This window comes from Rhinoraja longicauda, chromosome 29, assembly GCF_053455715.1.
Source record: "Rhinoraja longicauda isolate Sanriku21f chromosome 29, sRhiLon1.1, whole genome shotgun sequence".
NCBI lineage: Eukaryota > Metazoa > Chordata > Chondrichthyes > Rajiformes > Arhynchobatidae > Rhinoraja > Rhinoraja longicauda.
Window position 1 is genome coordinate 4,561,344 of NC_135981.1, and position 25,559 is coordinate 4,586,902.

The 25,559-nt window shown below is 48.3% G+C and overlaps 1 protein-coding gene and 1 non-coding gene across 3 annotated transcripts in view; both read right to left on the reverse strand.

Annotated features, from left to right (window-relative positions):
• Positions 1 to 25,559, reverse strand: part of LOC144607688 (plexin domain-containing protein 1-like) — a 149,748-nt gene that overhangs the window by 115,679 nt on the left and 8,510 nt on the right. For both annotated transcript variants that reach the window (XM_078424697.1, XM_078424698.1), the window contains exon 2: positions 13,136 to 13,326. In XM_078424697.1, the coding sequence (XP_078280823.1) occupies positions 13,136 to 13,326 (191 nt within the window). The remainder of the gene's footprint in view (positions 1 to 13,135; positions 13,327 to 25,559) is intronic.
• On the reverse strand, positions 15,329 to 15,406 carry trnar-gcg (transfer RNA arginine (anticodon GCG)). The gene has a single exon. It is a non-coding gene; the product is annotated as a tRNA-Arg (tRNA).

A 25,559-nucleotide genomic window follows, 5' to 3' on the forward strand; every position in this document is an offset into this window, starting at 1 on the left:
GGGGGTGGAATGCCATCCTTAATAACGATGGTGATAAAAGGAAAAAAAAAATGCAGATGCTGGTTTAAATCGAAGGTAGACACAAAATGCTGGAGTAACTCAGCGGGACAGGCAGCATCTCGGGAGAGAAGGAATGGGTGACGTTTCGGGTCGGGACTCTTCTTCAGACTGATGATTTACTAGATTGGTACAAGGCTCCAACTGCTCAAATTGCTAGGAGAAGGAACCAGGGGGATTGTAATTTTGGTTTACTTTAGAGATACAGCGCGGAAACAGGCCCTTCGGCCCACCGAGTCCGTGCCGACCAGCGATCCCAGCACACTAACACTATCCTACACACACTGGGGACAATCTACAATTGTTCCAAGGCTAATTAGCCAACACATCTTTGTATGTCTTTCGAGTGGGGGCGGAAACCAGAAACCAGAGGATGAGGGGAGATCTTATGGAGGTGTACAAAATCATGAGAGGAATAGATCGGGGAGATGCACAGAGTCTCTTGCCCAGAGTAGGGGAATCGAGGACAAGAGGACACAGGTTTACCCGAAACGTCACCCATTCCTTCTCACCCAGGACGGTGATATAGTGGTATAATACTTTATTTAGTATTTGGTTTACTTTGTATTACGATGGTGGGTTTGTTTGGATGGTTTTGTATTGCACATATCATTTTTGTAAATAATTGATTTAAATTATTTTTGGTTAAAAGAAAAAAGATTTCATCTGAAGACAGGAGAGCCCGTGGTGTTTTGTTTAGAAGTGTGGAAAGTGCAAGGAGCTAGTTGCCACTGCCTTCTCACCGTAGGACCTGCATTTGCCATCGGGAGGCCAGGCCAAGGCGCGGACTGATCAGCCTCTGCCTCTCATTGATAAAGGGAGATGGACTCAGCTCAGTGGAAAATGTGCATGTGGTCACCCGGGCAATGTAACACTGAACCCAAATGGAAATGTCCTCTCCCTGATCCAACTCCCTATTCCTCAGGAGTTTTACAGGGAGGGGGGGGGGGAGGGGGGGAGGTTTCCAGAGTTCAAGCCTGCAGGCATTTGTTGTGCTTTATCTGTGCTGCGCAACTCTTCTCTTGCAACTGTACATGGAAAGAGGCAGAGCGAAGAATTGAATTGAATTGAAAAGATACGGCAATAGACAATAGGTGCAGGAGTAGGCTATTCGGCCCTTCGAGCCAGCACCGCCATTCAATGTGATCATGGCTGATCATTCTCAATCAGTATTTATTCACAAAATGCTGGAGTAACTCAGCGGGTCAGGCAGCATCTCAGGGGAGAAGGAATGGGCGACGTTTCGGGTCGAGACCCTTCTTCAGACTGAGTTACTCCAGCATTTTGTGAATAAATACCTTCGATTTGTACCAGCATCCGCAGTTATTTTCTTATATTACCTGTCTGATCAGTCTGAAGAAGGGTCTCGACCCGAAACGTCGCCCATTCCTTCTCTCCTGAGATGCTGCCTGACCTGCTGAGTTACTCCAGCATTTTGTGAATAAATACCTTCAATTTGTACCAGCATCTGCAGTTATTTTCTTATATTTTCTTATATATATACACAATCAGTACCTCGTTTCGGGTCGAGACCCTTCTTCGAAATGTCGCCCATTCCTTCTCTCCTGAGATGCTGCCTGACCCGCTGAGTTACTCCAGCTTTTTGTGATACCTTCGATTTGTACTGGCATCTGCAGTTATTTTCCTACACAAGAACTCTATTTAACTTGTTCTTGAAAGTCTCCAGAGAATTGGCCTCCACTGCCTTCTAAGGCAGAGAATTCCACAGCTTCACAACTCTGAGTGAAAAAGTTTTTCCTCATCTCCGTTCTAAATGGCCTACCCCTTATTCTTAAACTGTGACCCCTGGTTCTGGACTCCCCCAACATTGGGAACATGTTTCCTGCCTCTAGCGTGTCCAATCCCTTAATAATCTTATATGTTTCAATAAGATCCCCTCTCATCCTTCTAATTTCCAGTGTATACAAGCCTAGTCGCTCCAGTCTTTCAACATATGACAGTCCCGCCATTCCGGGAATTAACATAGTGAACCTACGCTGCATGCCCTCAATAACAAGAATGTCCTTCCTCAAATTTGGAGACCAAAACTGCACACAGTACTCCAGGTGCGGTCTCACTAGGGCCCTGTACAACTGCAGAAGGACCTCTTTGCTCCTATACTCAACTCCTCTTGTCATGAAGGCCAACATTCCATTGGCTTTCTTCACTGCCTGCTGTACCTGCATGCTTCCTTTCAGTGACTGATGCACTAGGACACCCAGATCTCGTTGTACTTGCCCTTTGCCTAACTTGATGCAGCAGGGGAACAGGCCATTCGGCCCACCAAGTGCATGGAGATGGAAAAGGGACGAGGAGGAATTTCTTTAGCCACAGGGCAGTGAATCTTTGGAATTCATTGCCACAGACGTCTGCGGAGGCCAAGTCACTGGGTATTTTTAAGATGGAGATTGACGTATTTTTGATTAGTACGGGTGTCAAGGGTTATGGGGCGAAGGCAGGAGAATGGGGTTAGGAGGGAGAGATAGATCAGCCATGATTGAATGGCGGAGTAGACTCGATGGGCCGAATGGCCTAATTCTGCTCCTAGAACCTATGAACATGTCGGTCATCTCACACTAGTTCTATGTGTTGGAAAAAACTGCAGATGCTGGTTAAAAACCAGAACCAGGGGCCACAGTTTAAGAATAAGGGGTAGGCCATTTAGAACTGAGATGAGGAAAAACTTTTTCAGTCAGACAGTTGTAAATCTGTGGAATTCTCTGCCTCAGAAGGCAGCGGAGGCCAATTCCCTGAATGCATTCAAGAGAGAGCTGGATAGAGCTCTTAAGGATAGCGGAGTCAGGGGGTATGGGGAGAAGGCAGGAACGGGGTACTGATTGAGAATGATCAGCCATGATCACATTGAATGACGGTGCTGGCTTGAAGGGCCGAATGGCCTCCTTCTGCACCTATTGTCTATTGTCTATAAAATCTCAGGTAGGCACAAAATGATGGAGGAACTCAGCGGGACAGGCAGCGTCTCTGGAGAGAAGGAATGGGTGACGTTTCGGGTCGAGACCCTTCTTCAAACTGATGTCAGGGGAGGTGGCGGGACAAAGATAGGATGTAGTCGGGGACAGGAAGACCAGTGGGAGAACTGGACTAGAGGGGGAAGTCGGAGGGCAGGAGGGATCACAGAGGCAGAGCAGTGAGAGAGGATCTCGCTAAACTCTCGTCAGAGAGAAGAGAACTTCTTCAAAGTTGACATAGGTTGAAGAGAATTCACAGTGGACTTCAAAGTTGACATACATCACACCAGTTCTATGTTACCCCTCTATCCACCCACTCCCTACACACTAGGGGCAATTGTTTTGCAGACGTCAGTCAATCGACAAACCTGTACATCTTTGGGATATGGAACAAAGCAAAAATAATTCTGACTTTCCACCCAACTATGCCTCTCATAATCATACGCACTTCTATAGGTCTCCACTCGACCTCTGAAACCAGAGAAAACAATCCCAAGTCTGTCCACCCTTCTAGCTAACACCCTATAATCTTGTATTTGCATTGCAGCGACTGCTGTATCTGCAGGCAATTGAACATAAATGAGAACACAAAATGAACCTTGCGCTATCTCAGCTGTAGGTATCTGTCTGCCTCATCACCAGCTAAGGATTTGGCTGGATAAAGTCTTGTGGTTCCTACCCTAAGCCTTACTTCAATAGGGGTGGCACGGTGGCGCAGCGGTAGACAATAGACAATAGGTGCAGGAGGAGGCCATTCGGCCCTTCGAGCCAGCACTGCCATTCAACGTGATCATGGCTGATCATTCTCGGTAGAGTTGCTACCTTACAGTGCCAGAGACCCGGGTTCGATCCCGACCACGGGTGCTGTCTGTATGGAGTTTGTACGCTCTCCCCGTGACCTGCGTGGGTTTTCTCCGGGTGCTCCGGTTTCCTCCCACACTCCAAAGGCGCACAGGGTTTGTAGGCTCATCGGCTTGGCAAGATTGTAAATTGTCCTTAGTGTGTGTAGGATAGTGTTGGTGTGTGGGGGTCGCAGGTCGGCGCGGACTCGGTGGGTCGAAGGGCGTGTTTCCGCGCTGTATCTCAAAACTACACCAAACTAAACCAGCACGGTGCAAGTAATATTCAGTTCTACCTTTGGTTTTGAAGTTACAATTTACCTTCATTCCCTTGTCGAGTTATTGATGTAATACGTAGATCAAATTGTCAATTATCCACCCTGGGTCTCTCTCTCTGCACTAGTTCCAGGAGGACTCATCATCCAGGCTATTTGGGAGGCTGCTTTCAAACAAACCTCTCCTCACATCTGTTTTAACGCCCCTTCCTTCTCTTGGAACCTGGCCATTGTGAGATCCATCCCTGCCAAGCCCAACATGATGAAGAGTAGAATGATGAATGCGGAACCTTTTAGTGAAGGAAGTTGTAGCGGGGCACTTGGACAATAATAACAGGGTTGGGCGGAGGTTACATGGATTTATGAAAGGGAGCGTGTTTGACAAAATCTGTTGGAGAATTTGTTTGTAATTGGCAGAATAGATATGGTTCTGTTTGGACTTTCAGAAGGCCTTTAATTTAACGTTTATAGATACAGCACAACATCAAAACCAATGGAAGAACTGAACATTACTTGCACTGTAGTAGTTACTTAGATTAGGTTAGTTTAGGTTAGTTTAGGTTAGTTTAGAGATACAGCACATTCGGCCCACCGAGTCCGCGCCGACACTAGCACTATCCTACACACACTAGGGACAATTTACAATTTTCACCAAAGCCAACTAACCTACAAACCTATATGTCTTTGGAGTGCGGGAGGAAACCGGAGCACCCGGACAATACCCACGCAGTCACAGGGACAACGTACAAACATCTGCAGTTCTTTGTGTCTCCTTTGCTGTTTCTGATGTCCGGGCCTACACTGTCCGTATAAGGCCTACAGCGCCTTATACGGGACCTACGGGCCTAGTACAGGACAAAGGCGGTCCCGTACGGGACAAATCAATATAACCCAAAATACGGGATGTCCCGGCTAATACGGGACAGTTGGCAACCCTGGGTGTAGGGTCCATTTCTCTGCTGTATGCTCAATCAATCGATCAATCAGACAAAAATGGTTCCATTTACGTACAACCTCACCTGACAATAGACAGCACGGAAACTGTCCCTTCAACCCACAGAGTCTGTGCCGAACAGTAATCCCAGCACACCAGCACAATCCGACCCACTAGAGACAATAGACAATAGACAATAGGTGCAGGAGGAGGCCATTCGGCCCTTCGAGCCAGCACCGCCATTCAATGTGATCATGGCTGATCATTCTCAATCAGTACCCCGTTCCTGCCTTCTCCCCATACCCCCTGACTCCGCTATCCTTAAGAGCTCTATCTAGCTCTCTCTTGAATGCATTCAGAGAATTGGCCTCCACTGCCTTCTGAGGCAGAGAATTCCACAGATTCACAACTCTTTGACTGAAAAAGCTGTTCCTCATCTGCGTTCTAAATGGAGGCTGGGACTATTTACAAGCTAATGGTGTGCTTTGTTTAGATAGAGTAGGCATGGAGTTCCAATGAAGGAAGCATGGCAGCCAGATTCCCTGACCTTTGTTGAAACCATATGCCAGATAGGGTGAACTGGGCTTGGTTTCACAATGCATTGTGTCTGGTCTGGCTGTTGTTGAGCTCAGCTTTGACTGCCTACCTCATTGAGACACAGTGTAGAATCTGGCACCATCCCGATGAAATGGCCGAGAAAACTGCCCACCTCTCTCCAACTCAAGAAGGCTGCTACATTTTCAGGATATGAAAGATAGCTAGAAAGGGGACTCAAAAAAGTAGACCGATTGTATCAGATGTTTAGACTTTTGACTTTAGAGATACAGCGTGGAAACGGGCCCACCCAGCGATCACCCTGTACACTAGCACCACCCTCCACACACGAGGGATAGTTTACAACTTTACCAAAGCCCATTAGCCGATAAACCCGCTCGTCTCTGGGGTGTGGGATGAAACCGGAGCACCCGGAGAAAACCCACGTGGTCACAGGGAGAACATGCAAACTCCACGCAGGCAGCACCCGTAGTCAGTATGGAACCCGTGCCTGTGGCGCTGTGAGGCAGCAACTCTACCGAGTCTTCCCCAAGACCACAAGTCCCATGCCTTTCAAGGGAGAACTGGAACCAGGAAACCCATGAGTTTCGAGGAAGCTGTTGTTAGACTTTCCTCATCTGATAGAAAGAGCAGCCAGGCACCTAAAACTTCCCTTGAAATGTGCAATTTGGAAGGTTAATTTAGTTTAGTTTAGAGATACAGCGCGGAAACAGTCCCTTCGGCCCACCGAGTCCGCGCCGACTAGCGACCCCCGCACATTAACACTATCCTACACGCATTAGGGACAATTTTACATTGATACCGATCCAATTAACTTACGAACCTGAACATAGAAACATAGAAACATAGAAAATAGGTGCAGGAGAAGGCCATTCGGCCCTTCGAGCCTGCACCGCCATTCAATATGATCATGGCTCATCATTCAACTCAGTATCCCGTACCTGCCTTCTCTCCATACCCCCTGATCCCTTTAGCCACAAGGGCCACATCTAACTCCCTCTTAAATATAGTCAATGAACTGGCCTCAACTACCTTCTGTGGCAGAGAATTCCACAGATTCACCACTCTCTGTGTGAAAAAAAACGTTCTCATCTCGGTCCTAAAAGACTTCCCTCTTATCCTTAAACTGTGACCCCTTGTTCTGGACTTCCCCAACATTGGGAACAATCTTCCTGCATCTAGCCTGTCCAACCCCTTAAGAATTTTGTAAGTTTCTATAAGATCCCCCCTGAACGTCTTTGGAATGTGGGTGAAAACCGAAGATCTCGGAGAAAACCCACGCGGGTCACGGGGAGAACTTACAAACTCCGTACAGACAGCACCCCGTAGTCAGGCTCGAACCCGGGTCTCTGGCGCTGTGAGGCAGCAACTCTACCGCTGCGCCACCGTGCAGACCAGGAACCCCCATGGCTTTGAAGGGGGCTCTGTTAGTAGACCTTCTTCATCGATAGAAAGAGCAAGCACACTCACAAAACGCCCCGACTTCCCATGAAATGTGCAATTTTGTTGAGCTTTGAATATTTATCTCTCAATCCTGGTGACTCCGATAGTTCAAAAGCATGATACTGCAGACGCTGGAAGTCTGAAGTTAAGCATTTGAAAACAAAATGCTCATCGGCCTTTTGTGCGAGATGTTGTGTTTGCCCCTCCCCAGATGTCGCGTGACAGACATGCTGAGTATTTTCAGCACTTGACGTTTTTATGTTATTAAAGCAAATGATTTGGTTACAAATGTTCTGCCGTTTCTGGGGTGGTGCCAAAGACGTCTTGGCCTCGCTCCTGTCCACGATGTCGCAAGAAGGGCACGGAAGGCATATTTTACTGTGTGGGAAGGAACTGCAAGATGCCGGTTTAAACCGAAGGTAGACACGAAAAGCTGGAGTAACTCAGCGGGACAGGCAGCATCTCTGGAGAGAAGGGATGGGCGACGTTTCAGGTCGAGACCCTTCTTCAGTCACCCCGTTCCTTCACTCCGGAGATGCTGCCTGTCCCGCTGAGTTACTCCAGCTCGTTTGTGTCTATCTTGAGGAATATTTTACTGTTGGGTCAGGGTTTTAACGACGCATCCTGAAGTCATCCAACTCGAGTTCTCTCTCTCTTTCGCAGCCAGCTGTTGACTCTGATGGAATGAGGACTAAATGGGCAGCTGGTGTTCGTCAGTCAAGACCATTACCAAAAGTAAAACAGCGTGCCCTTCCAGTAAAAATGGGAAAATAAAACATTCCTGGAAGCTATTAAGGAAGCACACGAACATCGGAGACAGTTCCTTTGGGTCAATTCCTGGGATTAAAGGACTCGCTCTTTACATGAGCTGACAACAAAATTAGATTCTCTCTTCTCCAGAGTTTAAAAGAATGAGGGGTGATCTATAGAAGCACAAGATCCTGAGGGGATAAAACAGGGTAGATGTTGAGATGCTTCTTCTCATGGGTAATTCTCCAACAAAGGGACACGGTCACAACATGTTGGTGTAACTCAGCGGGACAGGCAGCATCTCTGGAGAGAAGGAATCGGTACCATTTGGAGTCGAAACGTCACCTATTCCTTTTCTCCAGAGATGCTGCCTGTCCCGCTGAGTTACTCCAGCATTTTACATCTATCTTCAGCGTAAGCCAGCATCTGTAGTTCCTTCCTACACAAGGGCACAGTTACAAGGTTGATTTAGTTTAGTTTAGTTTAGTTTAGAGATACAGCACGGAAACAGGCCCTTCATCCCACCGAGTCCGCACCGACCAGCGATCCCCGCGCACTATCCTACACACACACACACACACACAGGGACAACTTTACTAATTGTTCCAAGCCAACTGACCTACAGACCTGCATGTCTTTGGAGAGTAGGAGGAAGCCAGAGAACCCAGAGAAAACCCACGCAGGTCACGGGGAGAATGTCCAGTGCAAACTCCGTACAGACAGCACCCGTAGTCAGGATCGAACCCGGGTCCCTGGTGCTGTGAGGCAGCAACTTTACCGCTGCGCCCTGGGTTGTTAGAGGGAGGTCACCTGCAGAGGGTGGTGAAACTCTGGCTCTCTCATGCCCCAGAAGATCATGGTGGCTGGGATATTCACAGAGGGGGTCAACATATTGTTGGAAGATGAGGAAATCAAGGGCAGTGGGGAAGTGGCACAAAAGAGGAGATGAGCTCTGGGGAAGGTGTGCTACGATCGTATTGAGGGTCAGGGCGGGCTTTAGGGGCCGAGTGGCCTAGTCCTGCTCCACTTTGGTGGTAGACACAAGCAGCTAAACGAGGTTAGTAGAAGCAGAGGACGTAGGTTTAAGGTGAGGGGGAAAGTTTTAATAGGAACTTGAGGGGCAACCTTTCTTAGACAAAGGGTGGTGGGTGTATGGAACGAGCTGCCGGAGCAGGTTGTTGTGGCAGGTACCATCACAATGTATAAAAAAAAAATTTAGACAGGTACATAGTCAGAAGGTCATAGGAATAGGAGTAGAATTAGGCCATTCGACCCATCGTTTGCTCTGCCATTCAATCATGGCTGATCTATCTCTCCCTCCTAACCCCATTGTCCTGCCTTCTCCTCATGATCTCTGACACCTGCACTAATCAAGAATTTTAGTTTAGAGGTACAGGCCTTTCAGCCCACCGGGTCCGCGCCGCCCAGCGATCCCCGCACACTAACACTATCCTACACCCACTGGGGACAATTTTTACATTTACCCAGCCAATTAACCTACAAACCTGTACGTCTTTGGAGTGTGGGAAGAAACCGAAGATCTCGGGGAAAACCCACGCAGGTCACGGGGAGAACGATCAAACTCCGTACAGACAGCGCCCGTAGTCGGGATCGAACCCAGGTCTCTGGCGCTGCATTCGCTGTAAGGCAGCAACTCTACCGCTGCGCCACCGTGACCGCCCTATAAGGCAGAATCTATCTATCTTTGCCTTAAAAATATCCACTGACTTGGCCCCCACAGCCTTCTGTGGCAAAGAATTCCACAGATGGATAGGATAGATTAAGAGGGATATGGGCCAAACGCAGGCAGGTGGGTCTAGTGCAGACGGGACATGTTGGTCGGTGTGGGCAAGTTGGGCCAAAGGGCCTGTTTCCATGCCGTGTGACTCTATGACTCTCACTGCAGATACTGGTTTATACAAAAGGACACCAAGTCCTGGAATACTTTCCATGTTTTCCAGAGATGCTGCCTGACCTGCTGGGTTAATTGAGCACTTTTTGTCCAATTTATTAGGTTAGATTTACAGATTTGCTGGTGTATGTGCCTGACAGCTTAATCCATGTTTATTCAACCCTTCCCGCTTCTCCAGGAGTGCTTTCCAGGGTTGTCATGATCCGCCATTCATTATTTATCGGGTGTTTTCTCAATAAAGCTGGCCAAAACCCAGTTCGGCTGGTGCAAGAACCTGCCAGTGCGTTCAAAACGTTCTACTCTTCTCAGCTGTGCCAAGCAAGCCCATGAAGTCAGCTCGTGGTTCCCTCAGTGCTCTGGAGCTGTCACTGGCTGACAGGGAAGGATATTTTTAAGGCGGAAATTCGACAGGGGGACAGGGAACCCTCCTGAAGGCTCGTCGGTCGGCGTGACCGTGAGGGAGCTGGAGGTGTCGGACACGAGGAGCGAGGGATGGTGGGAGGGTGAACCGGGGCAACGCCTCCAGCTGCAGGCTCCAAGGTTGGCTGCAGGTGGCGCCACCGGGACACAAAGATGGAGAGGAGAGGGGAGGGGAGGGGAGGGGAGGGGAGGGGAGAGGAGAGGAGAGGAGAGGAGAGGAGAGGAGAGGAGAGGAGAGGAGAGGAGAGGAGAGGAGAGGAGAGGAGAGGAGAGGAGAGGAGAGGAGAGGAGAGGAGAGGAGAGGAGAGGAGAGGAGAGGAGAGGAGAGGAGAGGAGAGGAGAGGAGAGGAGAGGAGAGGAGAGGAGAGGAGAGGAGAGGAGAGGAGAGGAGAGGAGAGGAGAGGAGAGGAGAGGAGAGGAGAGGAGAGGAGAGGAGAGGAGAGGAGAGGAGAGGAGAGGAGAGGGACGTGGGTTTGCAGGAACTGCTCCAGTGCATCGAGCTCGCGGGCCGACCAGACTTTAGGCTTTGAATAATGGCACCAAACATGGCAGCACCAAACATGTAGTATATGCAAACAGAATTTCACTGTGCCTCTGATCAAGGTGACAAATAAGGCACTATTGACTATTGACAGGGGTTATTGGGAGAAGGCAGGAGATTAGGGTTGAGAGGGAAAGATAGAACAGCCACGATTGAATAGTGGAGTAGACACAATGGGCCGAATGGCCTAATTCTGCTCCTGCCACTAATGAATTTATGAAGATGAGCATAATCTGATCACCGCTGGAAAGCAAAGTAGCAGACTCTGTTCACTTGTTTCCCCTCTCCCCTAGTTCCTGCCCTCCTTGCTCATTAATTCCTGGTGGATAGTGTTCGGTTAGTATCTTTATGCAACGCCCCAAATACAGAACAAAAAATTTACACGCCTGCCCCGACATAGATTACTTTACTGGTACAGTACGATTCTGACAACCCAGACCACTTGGGACTTTGGTTACACTCAGGGTTGTCAACTTCCTCCTCGCGCCCCACGTGACCTCGCCCAGCCAGCGGCCACGTGCTCCCGCTCCACCAATGGCAACCACCAATGGTGGAGCGGGAGCACGTGGCCGCTGGCTGGGTGAGGTCACGTGGGGCGCGGGGCGGTGACGTCACCCTTTGTCCCGTATTTGGGAGTGAGGAAGTTGGCAACCCTACTAATACGGGACAAGGTGGTCCCGTACGGGATAAAACTAATTTAGCCCAAAATACGGGATGTCCCGGCTAATACGGGACAGTTGGCAACCCTAGTTATACTAGACTGGCAGGTTTCCCAAAACTCATAGAACAGCATAAGAACAGGGTTCAAACGTGACCGAACATAATGCCGTGTTACACTAATCTTTGCTTGCACATGACCCATATCCTTCCATGTACATGTGCCAACCTAAAAGCCTCTTAAATCGCATTAGCGCACCTGCCTCCATCATTGGGTATTTTTAAGGGGGAGATTGGTCAGTTCTTGATTAGTACGGATGTCAGGGGTTACGGGGAGAAGGCAGGAGAATTTTAGATTTTTTTTTAGATTTAGATTTGGAGATACAGCGCAGAAACAGGCCCTTCGGCCCATCGGGACCGCGCCGCCCAGCGATCCCCGCACATTAACACTATCCTACACCCACTAGGGACAATTTTTACATTTGCCCAGCCAATTAACCTACAAACCTGTACGTCTTTGGAGTGTGGGAGGAAACCGAAGATCTCGGAGAAAACCCACGCAGGTCACGGGGAGAACGTACAAACTCCGTACAGATGGCACCCGTAGTCAGGATCGAACCTGAGTCTCCGGCGCTGCATTCGCTGTAAGGCAGCAACTCTACCGTTGCGCCACCGTGTCTCCCTGGTATGAATGACATAGGGAGGGACAATTAGACCAGCCATGATTGAATGGCGGAGCTGACTCGATGGGCCGAATGGCCTAATTCTGCTTCTATGTCTGATTATCTTTTCTAATCCAAACAGGGATTCAACATCAGCACTCCATACACCAATCTCCTTCCTCAGGAGAGGGGAATCACTATCTTACCCAGCTATGACCAGAGGACATAGGTTTAAGGTGAGGGGGGGAAAGTTTTAATGGGAAGTTGAGGGGTAACCTTTTCACACAATGAGCAGTGTGTGTATGGAACGAGCTGCCGGAGGAGATAGTTGAAGCAGGTACTATAGCAATGTTTAAGAAACAGTTAGACAAGTACATGGATAGAACAGGTCGAGAGGGATATGGACCAAACACAGGCAGGTTTAGTTGAGTTCAGTTTAGAGATACAGCGCGGAAACAGGCCCTTCGGCCCACCGTGTCCGCACTGACCAGCGATCTCCGCACACTAACACTATTCTACACACACTGGGAACAATTTAGATTTTAGATTTTTTAGATTTAGAGATTCAGCGCGGAAACAGGCCCTTCGGCCCACCGGGTCCGCGTTGCCCAGCGATCCCCGCACACTAACACTATCCTACACACACTAGGGACAATTTTTACATTTGCCCAGCCAATTAACCTACATACCCGTACGTCTTTGGAGTGTGGGAGGAAACCGAAGATCTCGGTTAAAACCCACGCAGGTCACGGGGAGAACGTACAAACTCCGTACAGACGGCGCACCGTAGTCGGGATCGAACCCGGGTCTCCGGCGCTGCAAGCGCTGTAAGGCGGCAACTCTACCGCCGCGCCACCGTAGACGGGACATGTTGGTCAGTGTGGGCAAGTTGGGCTGAAGGATCTGTTTCCAAGCTGTATGACTCAATGACACCATGACTCTATGATAACTGTTACAACTGTTTCGTTTTCGTTGGGTTGCTGCTGTCTAAATTACCTAAATTATTGCATCGTATGGGAGGCGCATTCCCAATCTCGTTGTACCCCTGGGAACAATGACAATAAAGATATATTGTATTGTATTGTATTGTATTGTATAACGTTAACAGGTTAAGCACTGACCACAACTGTGGTTCCATTGTCCGGCAGGGTGTCGATGGCAAGGCCTGCCCCCACCAGATCCTGACTCAGACGGTCCCCTTCGGCTTCCAATGTTTTGACGGAGTCGATATTTATGTGCGGGCTACGTCTCCAGCGCTGCCCCTCCAGATTCACAGCGACGGCGTTTGTGTACGGCAGCTGATAAGTGAAATCTATTAAATTGACACAGGAGAAAGGCAAGGCGTTAGCACTTGGTGTCTGGATAGAGTTTACTTTTAAGATACTGCATGGCCCTCCGAGTTCAGGCCAACCCATTCACACCAATTTTGGTTACCGAGTTTAGTTCAGTTTATTGTCACAGGTACAGTGAAAGGCTATTGGTGCGTGCTAACCAGTCAGCAGAAAGACAAGAGATTGCTGGATAGAGCTCTTAAGGATAGCGGAGTCAGGGGGTATGGGGAGAAGGCGGGAACGGGGTACTGATTGAGAATGATCAGCCATGATCACATTGAATGGTGGTGCTGGCTCGGAGGGCCGAATGGCCTCCTCCTGCACCTATTGTCTATTGTCTAATACATGATTACAATCCACATTTCCAATGCATGTCCACAGTGTACAGATATATGGTAAAGGGAATAACATTTAGTGCAGTATAAAGTCAGGTAGAGTCCGATTAAAGATAGTCCAAGGATCTCCAATAAGGTGGACAGTCCCTCCGGACTGCTCTCTAGTTGTTGATCATGAAGGTTCAGTTGCCTGATAACAATAGACAATAGACAATAGACAATAGACAATAGGTGCAGGAGGAGGCCATTCAGCCCTTCGAGCCAGCACCGCCATTCAATGCGATCATGGCTGATCACTCTCAATCAGTACCCCGTTCCTGCCTTCTCCCCGTACCCCCTCACTCCGCTATCCTTAAGAGCTCTATCCAGCTCTCTCTTGAATGCATTCAGAGAATTGGCCTCCACTGCCTTCTGAGGCAGAGAATTCCACAGATTCACAACTCTCTGACTGAAAAAGTTCTTCCTCATCTCCGTTCTAAATGGCCTACCCCTTATTCTTAAACTGTGGCCCCTTGTTCTGGACTCCCCCAACATTGGGAACATGTTTCCTGCCTCTAATGTGTCCAATCCCCTAATTATCTTATATGTTTCAATAAGATCCCCCCTCATCCTTCTATATTCCAGTGTATACAAGCCCAATCGCTCCAGCCTTTCAACATACGGCAGTCCCGCCATTCCGGGAATTAACCTAGTGATAACAGCAGGGATAAACTGTCCCTGAATCTGCTGGTGTGTGTTTTCATGCTTCCATACCTCTTGCCTAATGGGAGAGGGGAGAAGTTCATGTTCATGTGATAGAAGCAGAATTAGGCCATTCGGCCCATCAAGTCTACTCTGCCATTCTCCGAGAAAAGGGAGTGACCGGGGTGCGACTCGTCCTTGATTATGCTGGTGGCCTTGTCGAGGCAGCGCGAGGTGTAGATGGAGTCAATGGAAGGAAGGTTGGTTTTTGTGAAGGTCTGCGCTGCGTCCACCATTCTCTGCCATTTTAGTTTAGTTTAGTTTAGTTTAGTTTAGAGATACAGCATGGAAACAGGCCCTTCGGCCCACTGAGTCCGTGCCGACCAGCGATCCTCGCACACTAGCACTTTCCTACACACACTAGGGACAATTTTACAATTATACCAATCCAATTAACCTATAAACCTGTACGTCTTTGGAGGTGGGGAGGAAACCGGAGCTCCCAGAGAAATCCCACGAAGGTCAAGGGGACAACGTACAAACTCCGTACAAAGTCAGCATCAAACCCGGGTCTCTGGTGCTATAAGGCAGCAACTCTACTGCTGTGCCACCGTGCCACCCTGTCTAACTGTTGGGCAGAACTTTTGGTAAAAAAAAAAAATTTTTTTTAGAGATACAGCGCGGAAGCAGGCCCTTCGGCCCACCGAGTCCGCGCCGCCCAGCGATCCCCGCACATTAACACTATCCTATACCTACTAGGGACATTTTTTACATATTACCAGTCAATTAACCTACATACCTGCACGTCTTTGGAGTGTGGGAGGAAACCGAAGATCTCGGAGAAAACCCACGCAGGTCACGGGGAGAACGTACAAACTCCGTACAGACGGCGCCCGTAGTCAGGATCGAACCTGAGTCTCCGGCGCTGCATTCGCTGTAAGGCAGCAACTCTACCACTGCGCCACCATGCCGAGGATTTACCCGGATTTGAACCAGGGACCTCTATGATCCGCAGTCAAATGCTCTACCACTGAGCCACACCCGCCTGGATGATGTTAGCTGTCTTGGTATTATGTTAATGTTAACAAGTTAAGCACTGACCACAACTTTGGCTCCATTGTGTCTTGGCACGTACATTGTGGGCCAAAGAGAAGCCCCTTTTCCGTACTGTTTGTATGATCTACGTTCTAGCTGGGTTAGTGGCCTGCTGCTAATTGCCCCCAGAGCATCGATGAGTGGTAAGTTCCAAGATGGGGTTCATGAGAACGTGTGGAGAATAAACAAAGTTTGAAGTAGGATTAGTTTCAATGGGTGGTCGATTGGCCAGCGTGGACTCGATGGGCTGAAGGGCCTGTTTCCGTGTTGTTTCTCTGGCATTCCTTGAGTAACATCTATATACTTAAACTCTCGTTTGTTTGTTTGTTTGTTCCTGAACTACAGCCAAAACGGTACACGATAGCGCGACAATTTCAGGCCCACCTTACTCACCGTCGTCCCTTTGGTGCCAATGGAAGAAGTTTCATTGAAATCGGTGTTATATTTTTTAAATTATTCACATTTTAAAGTTTAAATCTATCTCCAAAGGAGGGAGGGGGGGGAGGGAGGGGGGGAGGAGGGAGGATATGGGGGGGTTGAGGGGGATGAAGTGGTGGGGGAGAAGGGGAAGGAGAGGGGTAGGGGTAGGAGGAGGGGAGTGGAGGGAGAGGGGACGGGGAAGGAAGGGAGGAGGAGGGGAGAGGGGGCAGGGGGAGGGGGTGAAGGGGATGAGAGGGGGGAGGGGGCGAGGGGGGAGGGGAGGGTGCTGCACCAATGCAGGAAAGGTTTGGGCCCAACTGGTCCACTTGGTCTAGTTCCCATTAATCCTCAGATTTCACAATTCCAGTCTTGAACCCAGTTTACCCTCCAGTTCTGGCACCGGAGAAGCACTTGAGATTGATGACGTGCAGGTGCCAAAGGTATAGTGGGAACCTCGCGATCCAAAGCCTTGTGTGGTGCGACATACGGTGCCCAGAGACAGGCCTCGTGATGTATTGATGTATAACTAGGCCGGACTGCTAGTCACCTGGCCACTCTATAAATCCAGCCTCAATCTGCAAGCTGACAGCCCCGCCCCCTCCCCTGACATCAGTCTGAAGAAGGGTCTCGACCCGAAACGTCACCCATTCCTTCGCTCCAGAGACGCTGCCTGACCTGCTGAGTTACTCCGGCATTTTGTGTCTACCTTCGATTTTAACCGGCATCTGCAGTTTTGTTTCCTACACGGCCTACAAGCCCACACGGCTTCGGGATGAGGGAGGAAATCAGAGCACCCGGAGGAAAACCCGTGGTCTATTGTCTATTGGAGACTATTGACTATTGTCTATTGTCTATTGTCTATTGGAGACTATTGACTATTGACTATTGTCTATTGTCTATTGGAGACTATTGACTATTGACTATTGACTATTGTCTATTGTCTATTGTCTATTGGAGACTATTGACTATTGTCTATTGTCTATTGTCTATTGTCTATTGTCTATTGGAGACTATTGACTATTGTCTATTGTCTATTGTCTATTGGAGACTATTGACTATTGACTATTGACTATTGTCTATTGTCTATTGTCTATTGGAGACTATTGACTATTGACTATTGACTATTGTCTATTGTCTATTGTCTATTGGAGACTATTGACTATTGACTATTGTCTATTGTCTATTGTCTATTGGAGACTATTGACTATTGACTATTGTCTATTGTCTATTGTCTATTGGAGACTATTGACTATTGTCTATTGTCTATTGTCTATTGGAGACCATTGACTATTGTCTATTGTCTATTGTCGATTGTCTATTGGAGACTATTGACTATTGACTATTGACTATTGACTATTGACTATTGACTAATGACTAATGACTAATGACTATTGACTATTGTCCATTGTCTATTGTCTATTGGAGACTATTGACTATTGTCTATTATCTATTGTCTATTGGAGACTATTGACTATTGTCTATTGTCTATTGTCTATTGGAGACTATTGACTATTGTCTATTGTTTACATGATCACATGGAGAACGTGCAAACTCCGCACAGACAGCACCCGAGGTCAGGATTGACCTACGCTTTTAATTTTTGGGCACCCGGTACAGAGGGGGGAGGGTCGGGAGGGAGGAGGGGGTCTCCCTGTCGGTCTGCTCCTGGGCCTGGCCAAGATGGCCATCCGCGGGTCCAGGCAGCGGGTAGTCGATGGCCTCACAGAAGTCGGCTGCCTACCCCTGTTCCGGGCTTACGTCCGTGCGCGCGTGTCCCTGGAGAGGGAACACACGGTGTCCACGGTGACTCTGGAGGCCTTCCGGGAACGCTGGTCGCCGCGGGGGATCGAACGTATTGTTGACAGAGATGGCGGGATTTTAGTGTGATGATTATTTATTTTGTAAACTGCCGATATTCGACACACTAGCAGGCAGCAAAAGCTTTTCACTGTATCTCAGTGCCCGTGACGATTAACTAAACTGAACTGAACTGAAAAATTGTTCTGTGCGGTTCTTTTAACAGAAGGGCAGGAAATTAAACAAGGCCGCAGAATGATTTACAACATGGGTGTTAAGTGCTCAGGTGGGGAATGGAACAGTTTGAAAATATAACACTGCATCTGCAATAACAGAGCCTGAAACACATCGGTCTGCAATTATCTTCCTGTTCTGCAACAAGCTGAAAAAATCAACTATGATATTCATAGCAATATTCCTTTATTGTTTCATCTAAAACTCTCAGAAACTGACTGTATTCATTTGAAATCCATACTGATTTATAGCATATTTTGTTTTCAGTAAAAGACCAATTCAAATGATAACTATTTTGTGCGGCATTGTTCCAATATATATATATATGGAAATAAAAATGCGACCCCTGAATTTGGCTGCAAAATACATATGTTTTATTGTTGTGTAGTTAGAAATTGATTTTCTTGTTCAAAAAGAGTGAGTCAATAGACAATAGACAATAGGTGCAGGAGGAGGCCATTCGGCCCTTCGAGTCATTCAATGTGATCATGGCTGATCATTCTCAATCAGTACCCCATTCCTGCTTTCTCCCCGTACCCCCTGACTCCGCTATCCTTAAGAGCTCCATCTAGCTCTCGCTTGAATGCATGCACTCTGCTTCCGAAGCTTTGCGGGAGAATTTGGGCCATTGGTTAGTTTAGAGATACAGCGCGGAAACAATCCCATCGGCCCACCGAGTCCGCGCCGACCAGCGATCCTTGCACACTGGCACTATCCGACACCCACTGGGGACAATGTACAATCTCTACTGATGTCAATGAACCTACAAATCTGCTCGTCTTTGGAGTGTGGGAAGAAACCGGAGCACATGGAGAAAACCCAGGCAGGTCACGGGGAGAACATACAAACTCCACACAGACAACACACGTGGTCAGGATCGAACCCGGGTCTCTGGCGCTGTGAGGCAGCGTTATTTTGTCCCACCAAAGATGTTTGAACATTCAGAGTTACCACACGCTCCAATTATAAATTTGTAACTCAGTGGAACCATTTGGCAGAACCAAAATGTTGAATGTCATTAAATCAAGCAAGTTGAGAAATGAAAGATTTAATAGGAACCTGAGGGGCAACCTTGTCTTTTACACACACAGAGGGTGATTTGTATATGGAATGAACTGCCAGAGGAGCTTGGCGCCTCTACGATCACAATGTATAAAAGAGCATTTGGACAAGTACTTGGGTAGGATAGGTTTAGTGGGATATGGGCCAAACACAGGCAGGTTTAGTTTAGTTTATTGTCACGTGTACCGAGGTACAGTGAAAAGCATTTTTGTTACATGCTATTGAGTCAGCAGAAAGACACAACGGACGTCCACAATGTACAGAAACATGATAACGGTTAGTGCAAGATAAAGTCCAGTATAGTCCGATTAGAGATAGTCCGAGGGTCTCCAATGGGGTAGATGGGAGGTCAGGGCTGCTCTCTAGTTGGTGATAGAATGGATGGTTCAGTTGCCCGATAACAACTGGGAAGAAACTACCCCTGAATCTGGAGGTGTGCGCTTTTACACTTCTGTACCTCGTACTTTGTGGGAGAGGGGTGAAGAGGGAGTGACCGGGGTGAGACCGGTCCTTTATTATACTGCTGGCCTTGCAGATAGAGTCATTGGAAGGGAGGTTGATGGTCTGGGCTGCTGGTGGGACTAGTGTAGATGGGGCAAGTTGGGCTGCAGGGGCCTGTGTCCATGCTGTGTGATCCTAATCAATGTCATTATATCTATTGAAACTAGAGGACCAGAGGACATATGTTCAAGGTGAAGGGGAATCGATTTATCTAGTTCTATCCTACACACAAGGGACACGTGTGCTATCTACTAGAAGTCTACTATCTACCTCATTGGAGACCCTCGGACTATCTTTGATCCAACTTCACTGGCTTTATCTTGCACTAAGCGTTATTCACATTATTCCCTTTGTCATGTATCTGTACACTGCAGACGGCTGGATTGCAATCACGTACTGTCTTTCCGCTGACTGGTTAGCCGCGCAACTAAAGCTCTTCTCTGTACCTCGGTACGCGTGACAATAAACTGAACTCGACACAAAGACTCAACAAGTCAGCGTCGGTCAACTTCTAACCTGAAGGTATGACATAACTGGTCGATTTTAGTGTTGGTCGCATCTTTGAAGTTAACTTGGGTTTGCGAGTTCGGGATATTTACGGGACCAGAATGGATATAATGTGCAGCAACCATCCAACAATTTTCATTGCTAAAAAACGCCAAAGGTACAGTAAAAACTAAGCAATCATTCAGGATGTGAAATGAATTATATTTGTGGATTCATCAGACCGCAGCAAAACCTTGAAGTGTGAATTGGAAACAGTTATCTGCATTATCTATTACGGGACAAAATGAGAAATTCTGAATTCAAAAATAAAAGGGTAGATGGGGGGGGGAGACTGTTTTGCAGGCAAGTTTTACTGAAGAAGCATAAATAAAATTAATTGCAAAATACATGCAAGTAATAATGTGAAAATAGACCTGTTGTAGGGGGGCAAACAGCTCACATTCTGCACAACAACAAAAAATTAGTCCCAGTCACATTTACTGCACGCGTTTCAAGATCCATTCAATATCTTTGCTCTTCATCCTGAATGTCAATATAGTTTCCGTGCCAATACCACCTCTCCAGACAAATACGTTTCTCCCGCTCTCCCTATAAGGAATCACACTTGTCATCCCGCGCCCCTTCATTACAGACCAATGGCTGAAAGAAATGAATCCATAAAAACAGAGAAAATTGGTGCAGGAGGAGGCCATTTGGCCCTTCGAGCCAGCACCGCCATTCATTCTGATCATGGCTGATCATCCACAATCAGTAACCCGTGCCTGCCTTCTCCCCACAGCCCTTGATTCCGCTAGCCCCTAAGAGCTCTCTCTCTAACTCTCTTTTAAATTCATCCAGTGATTTGGCCTCCACTGCCCTCTGTGGCAGAGAATTCCACAAATCCACAACTCTCTGGGTGAAAAAGTTTCTTCTCACCTCAGTTTTAAATGGCCTCCCCTTTATTCTTAGACTGTGTGACCCCCTGGTTGTGGAAGTCAAGAATAGTCTTTCTGCTAACTGGATAGCACCGCAACAAGAAGGCTTTGCACTGTACCTCAGTGCACGCGACAATAATAAACTGAACTACAAATAAAGTTTAGTTCTAATTCATTTCAGTACATTGCCAGTAAAGCTTTCACTCCATCAAAAGCAGGAGACTGTAGGTGCTCAAATCCAGCAGACAAACAGACACAGTCGCCAATTTTTGTAGGTTCTATATCTGCATAGTCAGAGCACTTCCGATTGGCAAAATCTTTCATTATTATTGGGCATATCTTGAAAATCATTGATGGAGAATGGTTGTGTGTAATATTCAAATCTCTTGGTGGGGGGCCAGTTTCCTTGAATGGACACAGCTCTAACAAAACTGAATCTCAATACCTTCCAGGAGAAAGTAGGTTTGGCAGGCATAAAGCTTCATTTTGTGATACCTTCAGACTCAGACTTAAGAAGGGTCTCGACCCGAAACGTCACCCATTCCTTCTCTCCCTAGATGCTGCCTGACCCGCTGAGTTACTCCAGCATTTTGTGAATAAATACCTTCAATTTGTACCAGCATCTGCAGTTATCTTCTTATAAATATTCAGTAGCTCCACAATCTGCACTCTGTACCTGCCGCATGTACCATCCAATCAGTCTGAAGAAGGGTCTCGACCCGAAACGTCACCCATTCCCTCTCTCCTAGATGCTGCCTGACCCGCTGAGTTACTCCAGCATTTTGTGATACCTTCGATTTGTACCAGCACCTGCGGTTTTTTCCCTACACTACCATACAAATGGAGCAGTTGAGTAAATGGCCTCGGCATCGTCAGCAGCACCCCCCCCCCCCCCCCTCCAAACCCGTCATCTCTGCCGACTAAAAGGACACACAAGTCCCAGCCACAGGGAACATGGAGCAGCACAGCACAGGAACAGGCCCTTCGGCCAAACATGATGCCAAGTTAAGGTCATCCCCTCTGCCTGAGCGTGATGCACATCCCTCCTGATGGGAGGACATGCCGACGTGCCCGCCACTGGGAAAACAGAGGGACCGGGCGTGGGGGGCAGAGGCACCCGTAATAAAGAGGGACCCAGCGTGGGGGGGGGGGGGGGGGTGGGGGGCAGAGGCACCCGGAACAAAGAGGGGCCATTGGGGACCACATTGACGCTTTGTAACTTCATCGGTGCCCTTTGGGTGGCGACTCTTTGCATACTTTGTGCACGGTGTTCCTGCATCTGCATTAGGCTTCAACTACTTTCGAACCAAACCAATTCTTGCTGACAACAGCTCTGCTGAGATCCTCAGGGTTTCTTCAGTTTGATTGTGCTCCTCGCAGTAACTAGGTCACTATGTCTCTTACAAAATACATTTATCTTCGGGACAGAGCCAACTCAATATTTCACGCTGTGAAATTTATTTTGTCCCATAAAACTGGGCCACATTTGTCGGTTAATCCTGTGTCGATGACTGGGAAATTGTGGGGTTCAAAATAGACCTCAGAAGGTCAGCACGGTGGTGCAGTGGTAGAGTTGCTGCCTCACAGCGCCAGAGACTCGCGTCCGAACCTGACTACAGGTGCTGTCTGTACAGAGTTTGTACGTTCTCCCTGTGACCACGTGGGTTTTCTCCAGGTGCCCCGGTTTCCTCCCATATTGCAAAGATGGACAGGCTTTTTAGGTTAATTGGCTTCAATAAAATTGTAAATTGCCCCTAGTGTGTGTAGGATCTTATCGAAACATATAAGATTATTAAGGGGTTGGACATGTTAGAGGCAGGAAACATGTTCCCAAAGTTGGGGGAGTCCAGAACCAGGGGCCACAGTTTAAGAATAAGGGGTAGGCCATTTAGAACTGAGATGAGGAAAAACGTTTTCAGTCAGAGAGTTGTGAATCTGTGGAATTCTCTGCCTCAGAAGGCAGTGGAGGCCAATTCTCTGAATGCATTCAAGAGAGAGCTAGATAGAGCTCTTAAGGATAGCGGAGTCGGGGGGTATGGGGAGAAGGCAGGAACGGGGTACTGATTGAGAATGATCAGCCATGATCACATTGAATGTTGGTGGTGGCTCGAAGGGCCAAATGACCTCCTTCTGCACCTGTTGTCTATTGTCTATTGATAGTGTTAGTAAGCGGGGATTGCTGGTCGGCACGGACTCTGAGGGCCAAAGGGCCTTGTTTCCACGCTGTATCTCGAAACAAAACTAAAAGATACAAATTGCAAGTCCATAATAAACATACAATAAATTACCCCAAAAGTAGACTTTAGAGATACAGCAGGGAAAGAGGCCCTTCGACCCCTTGAGTCCACGTCTACCAGCAATGACCCTGGACACTATCCTACACACTAGGAACAATTTTACAACTTAACCGAGCAAATTAACCTACAAATCTGTGTGTCTTTGGAGTATAGGAGGAAACCGGAGAAATCCCACGTGGGTGGTAGTGAGAACGTACAAACTCTGTGAAGGCAGCAACCGTGGTCAGGATCGAACCTGGGTCTCTGGCGCTGTGAGGCGGTAACTCGACCGCTAAGCCGCCGTGGTTAAAATTGCCCTAAGATGCGGTAGTTAAAATGGAATCGTTGCCCTACCCCTACCACCTCATCACTGAAAGGTTTCTCGGCCTGTGAACAGGGACCGGCAAGTATCAAAGCAACACCAAGACCGGGCAGTGCCACAGGAAACAGCTGGACGCTTTGCAGCTTACCAAAGTAAACATTTGGAGGAGAATTTAATGTTGCCATGGGAATGGAGGAATCTAATCCATTAGAATTAAAGGGTTTTTAACATTATTAAAAAAATACATTTGCTTGATATGTTGAATGAAAAACAGGAAGTGCTGGGAATGGCCAGCAGGTCAGGCAGCATCTGCGGGAGGGGAATCAGAGTACGGTGGCGCAGCGGTAGAGTCGCTGCCTCACGGCGCCAGAGACCCGTGTTCCATCCTGACTACGGGTGCTGTCTGTACGGAGTTTGTACGTTCTCCCTGTGACCTGCGTGGGTTTTCTCCGGGTACTCCGGTTTCCTCCCACACTCCAAAGACGTGCAGGTTTGTAGGTTAATTGGCTTCGGTGAAAATTGTAAATTGTCCCGTGTGTGTGTAGGACAGTGCTAGTGTACGGGGTGATCACTGGTCGGCACGGACACTGTGGGCAGAAGGTCCTGTTTCCGCGCTGTGCCTATATCTCTAAAGGTGAGACTTTAAACTGACAACCCGCTGTTCCCTCAGCTGCAGCTGAAAGATAGTAGTTAATAGACAATAGGTGCAGGAGGAGGCCATTCGGCCCTTCGAGCCAGCACCGCCATTCAATGTGATCATGGCTGATCATTCTCAATCAGTACCCCGTTCCTGCCTTCTCCCCATACCCCCTGACTCCGCTATCCTTAAGAGCTCTATCTAGCTCTCTCTTGAATGCATTCAGATGCCACTGTACTAAGTTGATCAAGGGCAAGACGTTTCCAATGGATGCCAAATATCCTTGATTCTAGATCCACAAACAAGGGCTATCGTCATCTCACTGTTTGTGGTGAGATTTATGCACATAGTTTCCAGGCCTCTGGGCCATTTCAGTGACCACAAAGTATCTGAAGAAAAACACAGGATCCGAACTTCTCCAAACTCGGCCCCGAGCCACAGGCGTCGATGGGACCCTCGCGCCACCGAGAGTGAGGGGGGGGGGGGGGGTGGTGGGGGGCACGAGCAACCGTTGAGAGCAAGGGGACTATCGAGAGCGAGGCGGGCAGTCGGAGAGCGAGGGGGCAGTCAAGAGTCGGGGGGCCATCAGAGAGCTGCTCGATGGGGGAGGGTATGGGGGGGGGTCCGGCGAGTGGGGTTCACAAAGGGGGGTACCCAGTGAGAGGGGACGCCAAGAACAAAGGGGTACCCAACGTGGGAGGGGAGCCTGATGTCACGTGCAGCGGCGGGCAGTTCAGATCTGTTCAGTACGCGTGTCAGAGGTTATGGGGAGAAGGCAGGAGAATGGAGTTAGGAGGGAGAGATAGATCAGCCGTGATTGAATGGCGGGGTAGACTTGATGGGCCGAATGGCCTAATTCTGCTCCTATTCCTTATGACCTTATGTTCGGTGAGCTTTTGTAACTTTGTCAGCACCAAAGCGTGGCTACACTTGTGTACCTCGTCTCTTGTCTGACATTCTTTGTCCTTGTTGATGTTGCAAGTGGAGCTGCTGAGAAGCAAGGAAAACTTTCGACTTGATCTGACAATAAAGTAGCATCGTGTCATTATCGTATCGTACCGCCAACACGAGGCGTGCTGCATGCTTTTGCCAGGTTGCGTGCACAACAACGCATCTCACCACATCTAGGTACATCTGACAATAAAGTACCATTGAGTCGTTGGTCATAGATGGTACCACAAAAATGAGAGATCTGTTCAGGCACGAAATTAAAATTCGACTTGGACCCGACTTGCCGCTGAACCAAACCCAACCCAAACTTGGCCAATGCAAACTGCATCTACCCAAGGGTGATCAACATCTGACCCACCACATCCAATCTGAAGCCACTCAGCCGCAGTCAATTGGAATCCAACCGCGCCGAGACCAGATGGAGCCTGACCGGGCCAGAGCCAATGCAAACTGCATCTACCCAAGGGTGATCAACATCTGAC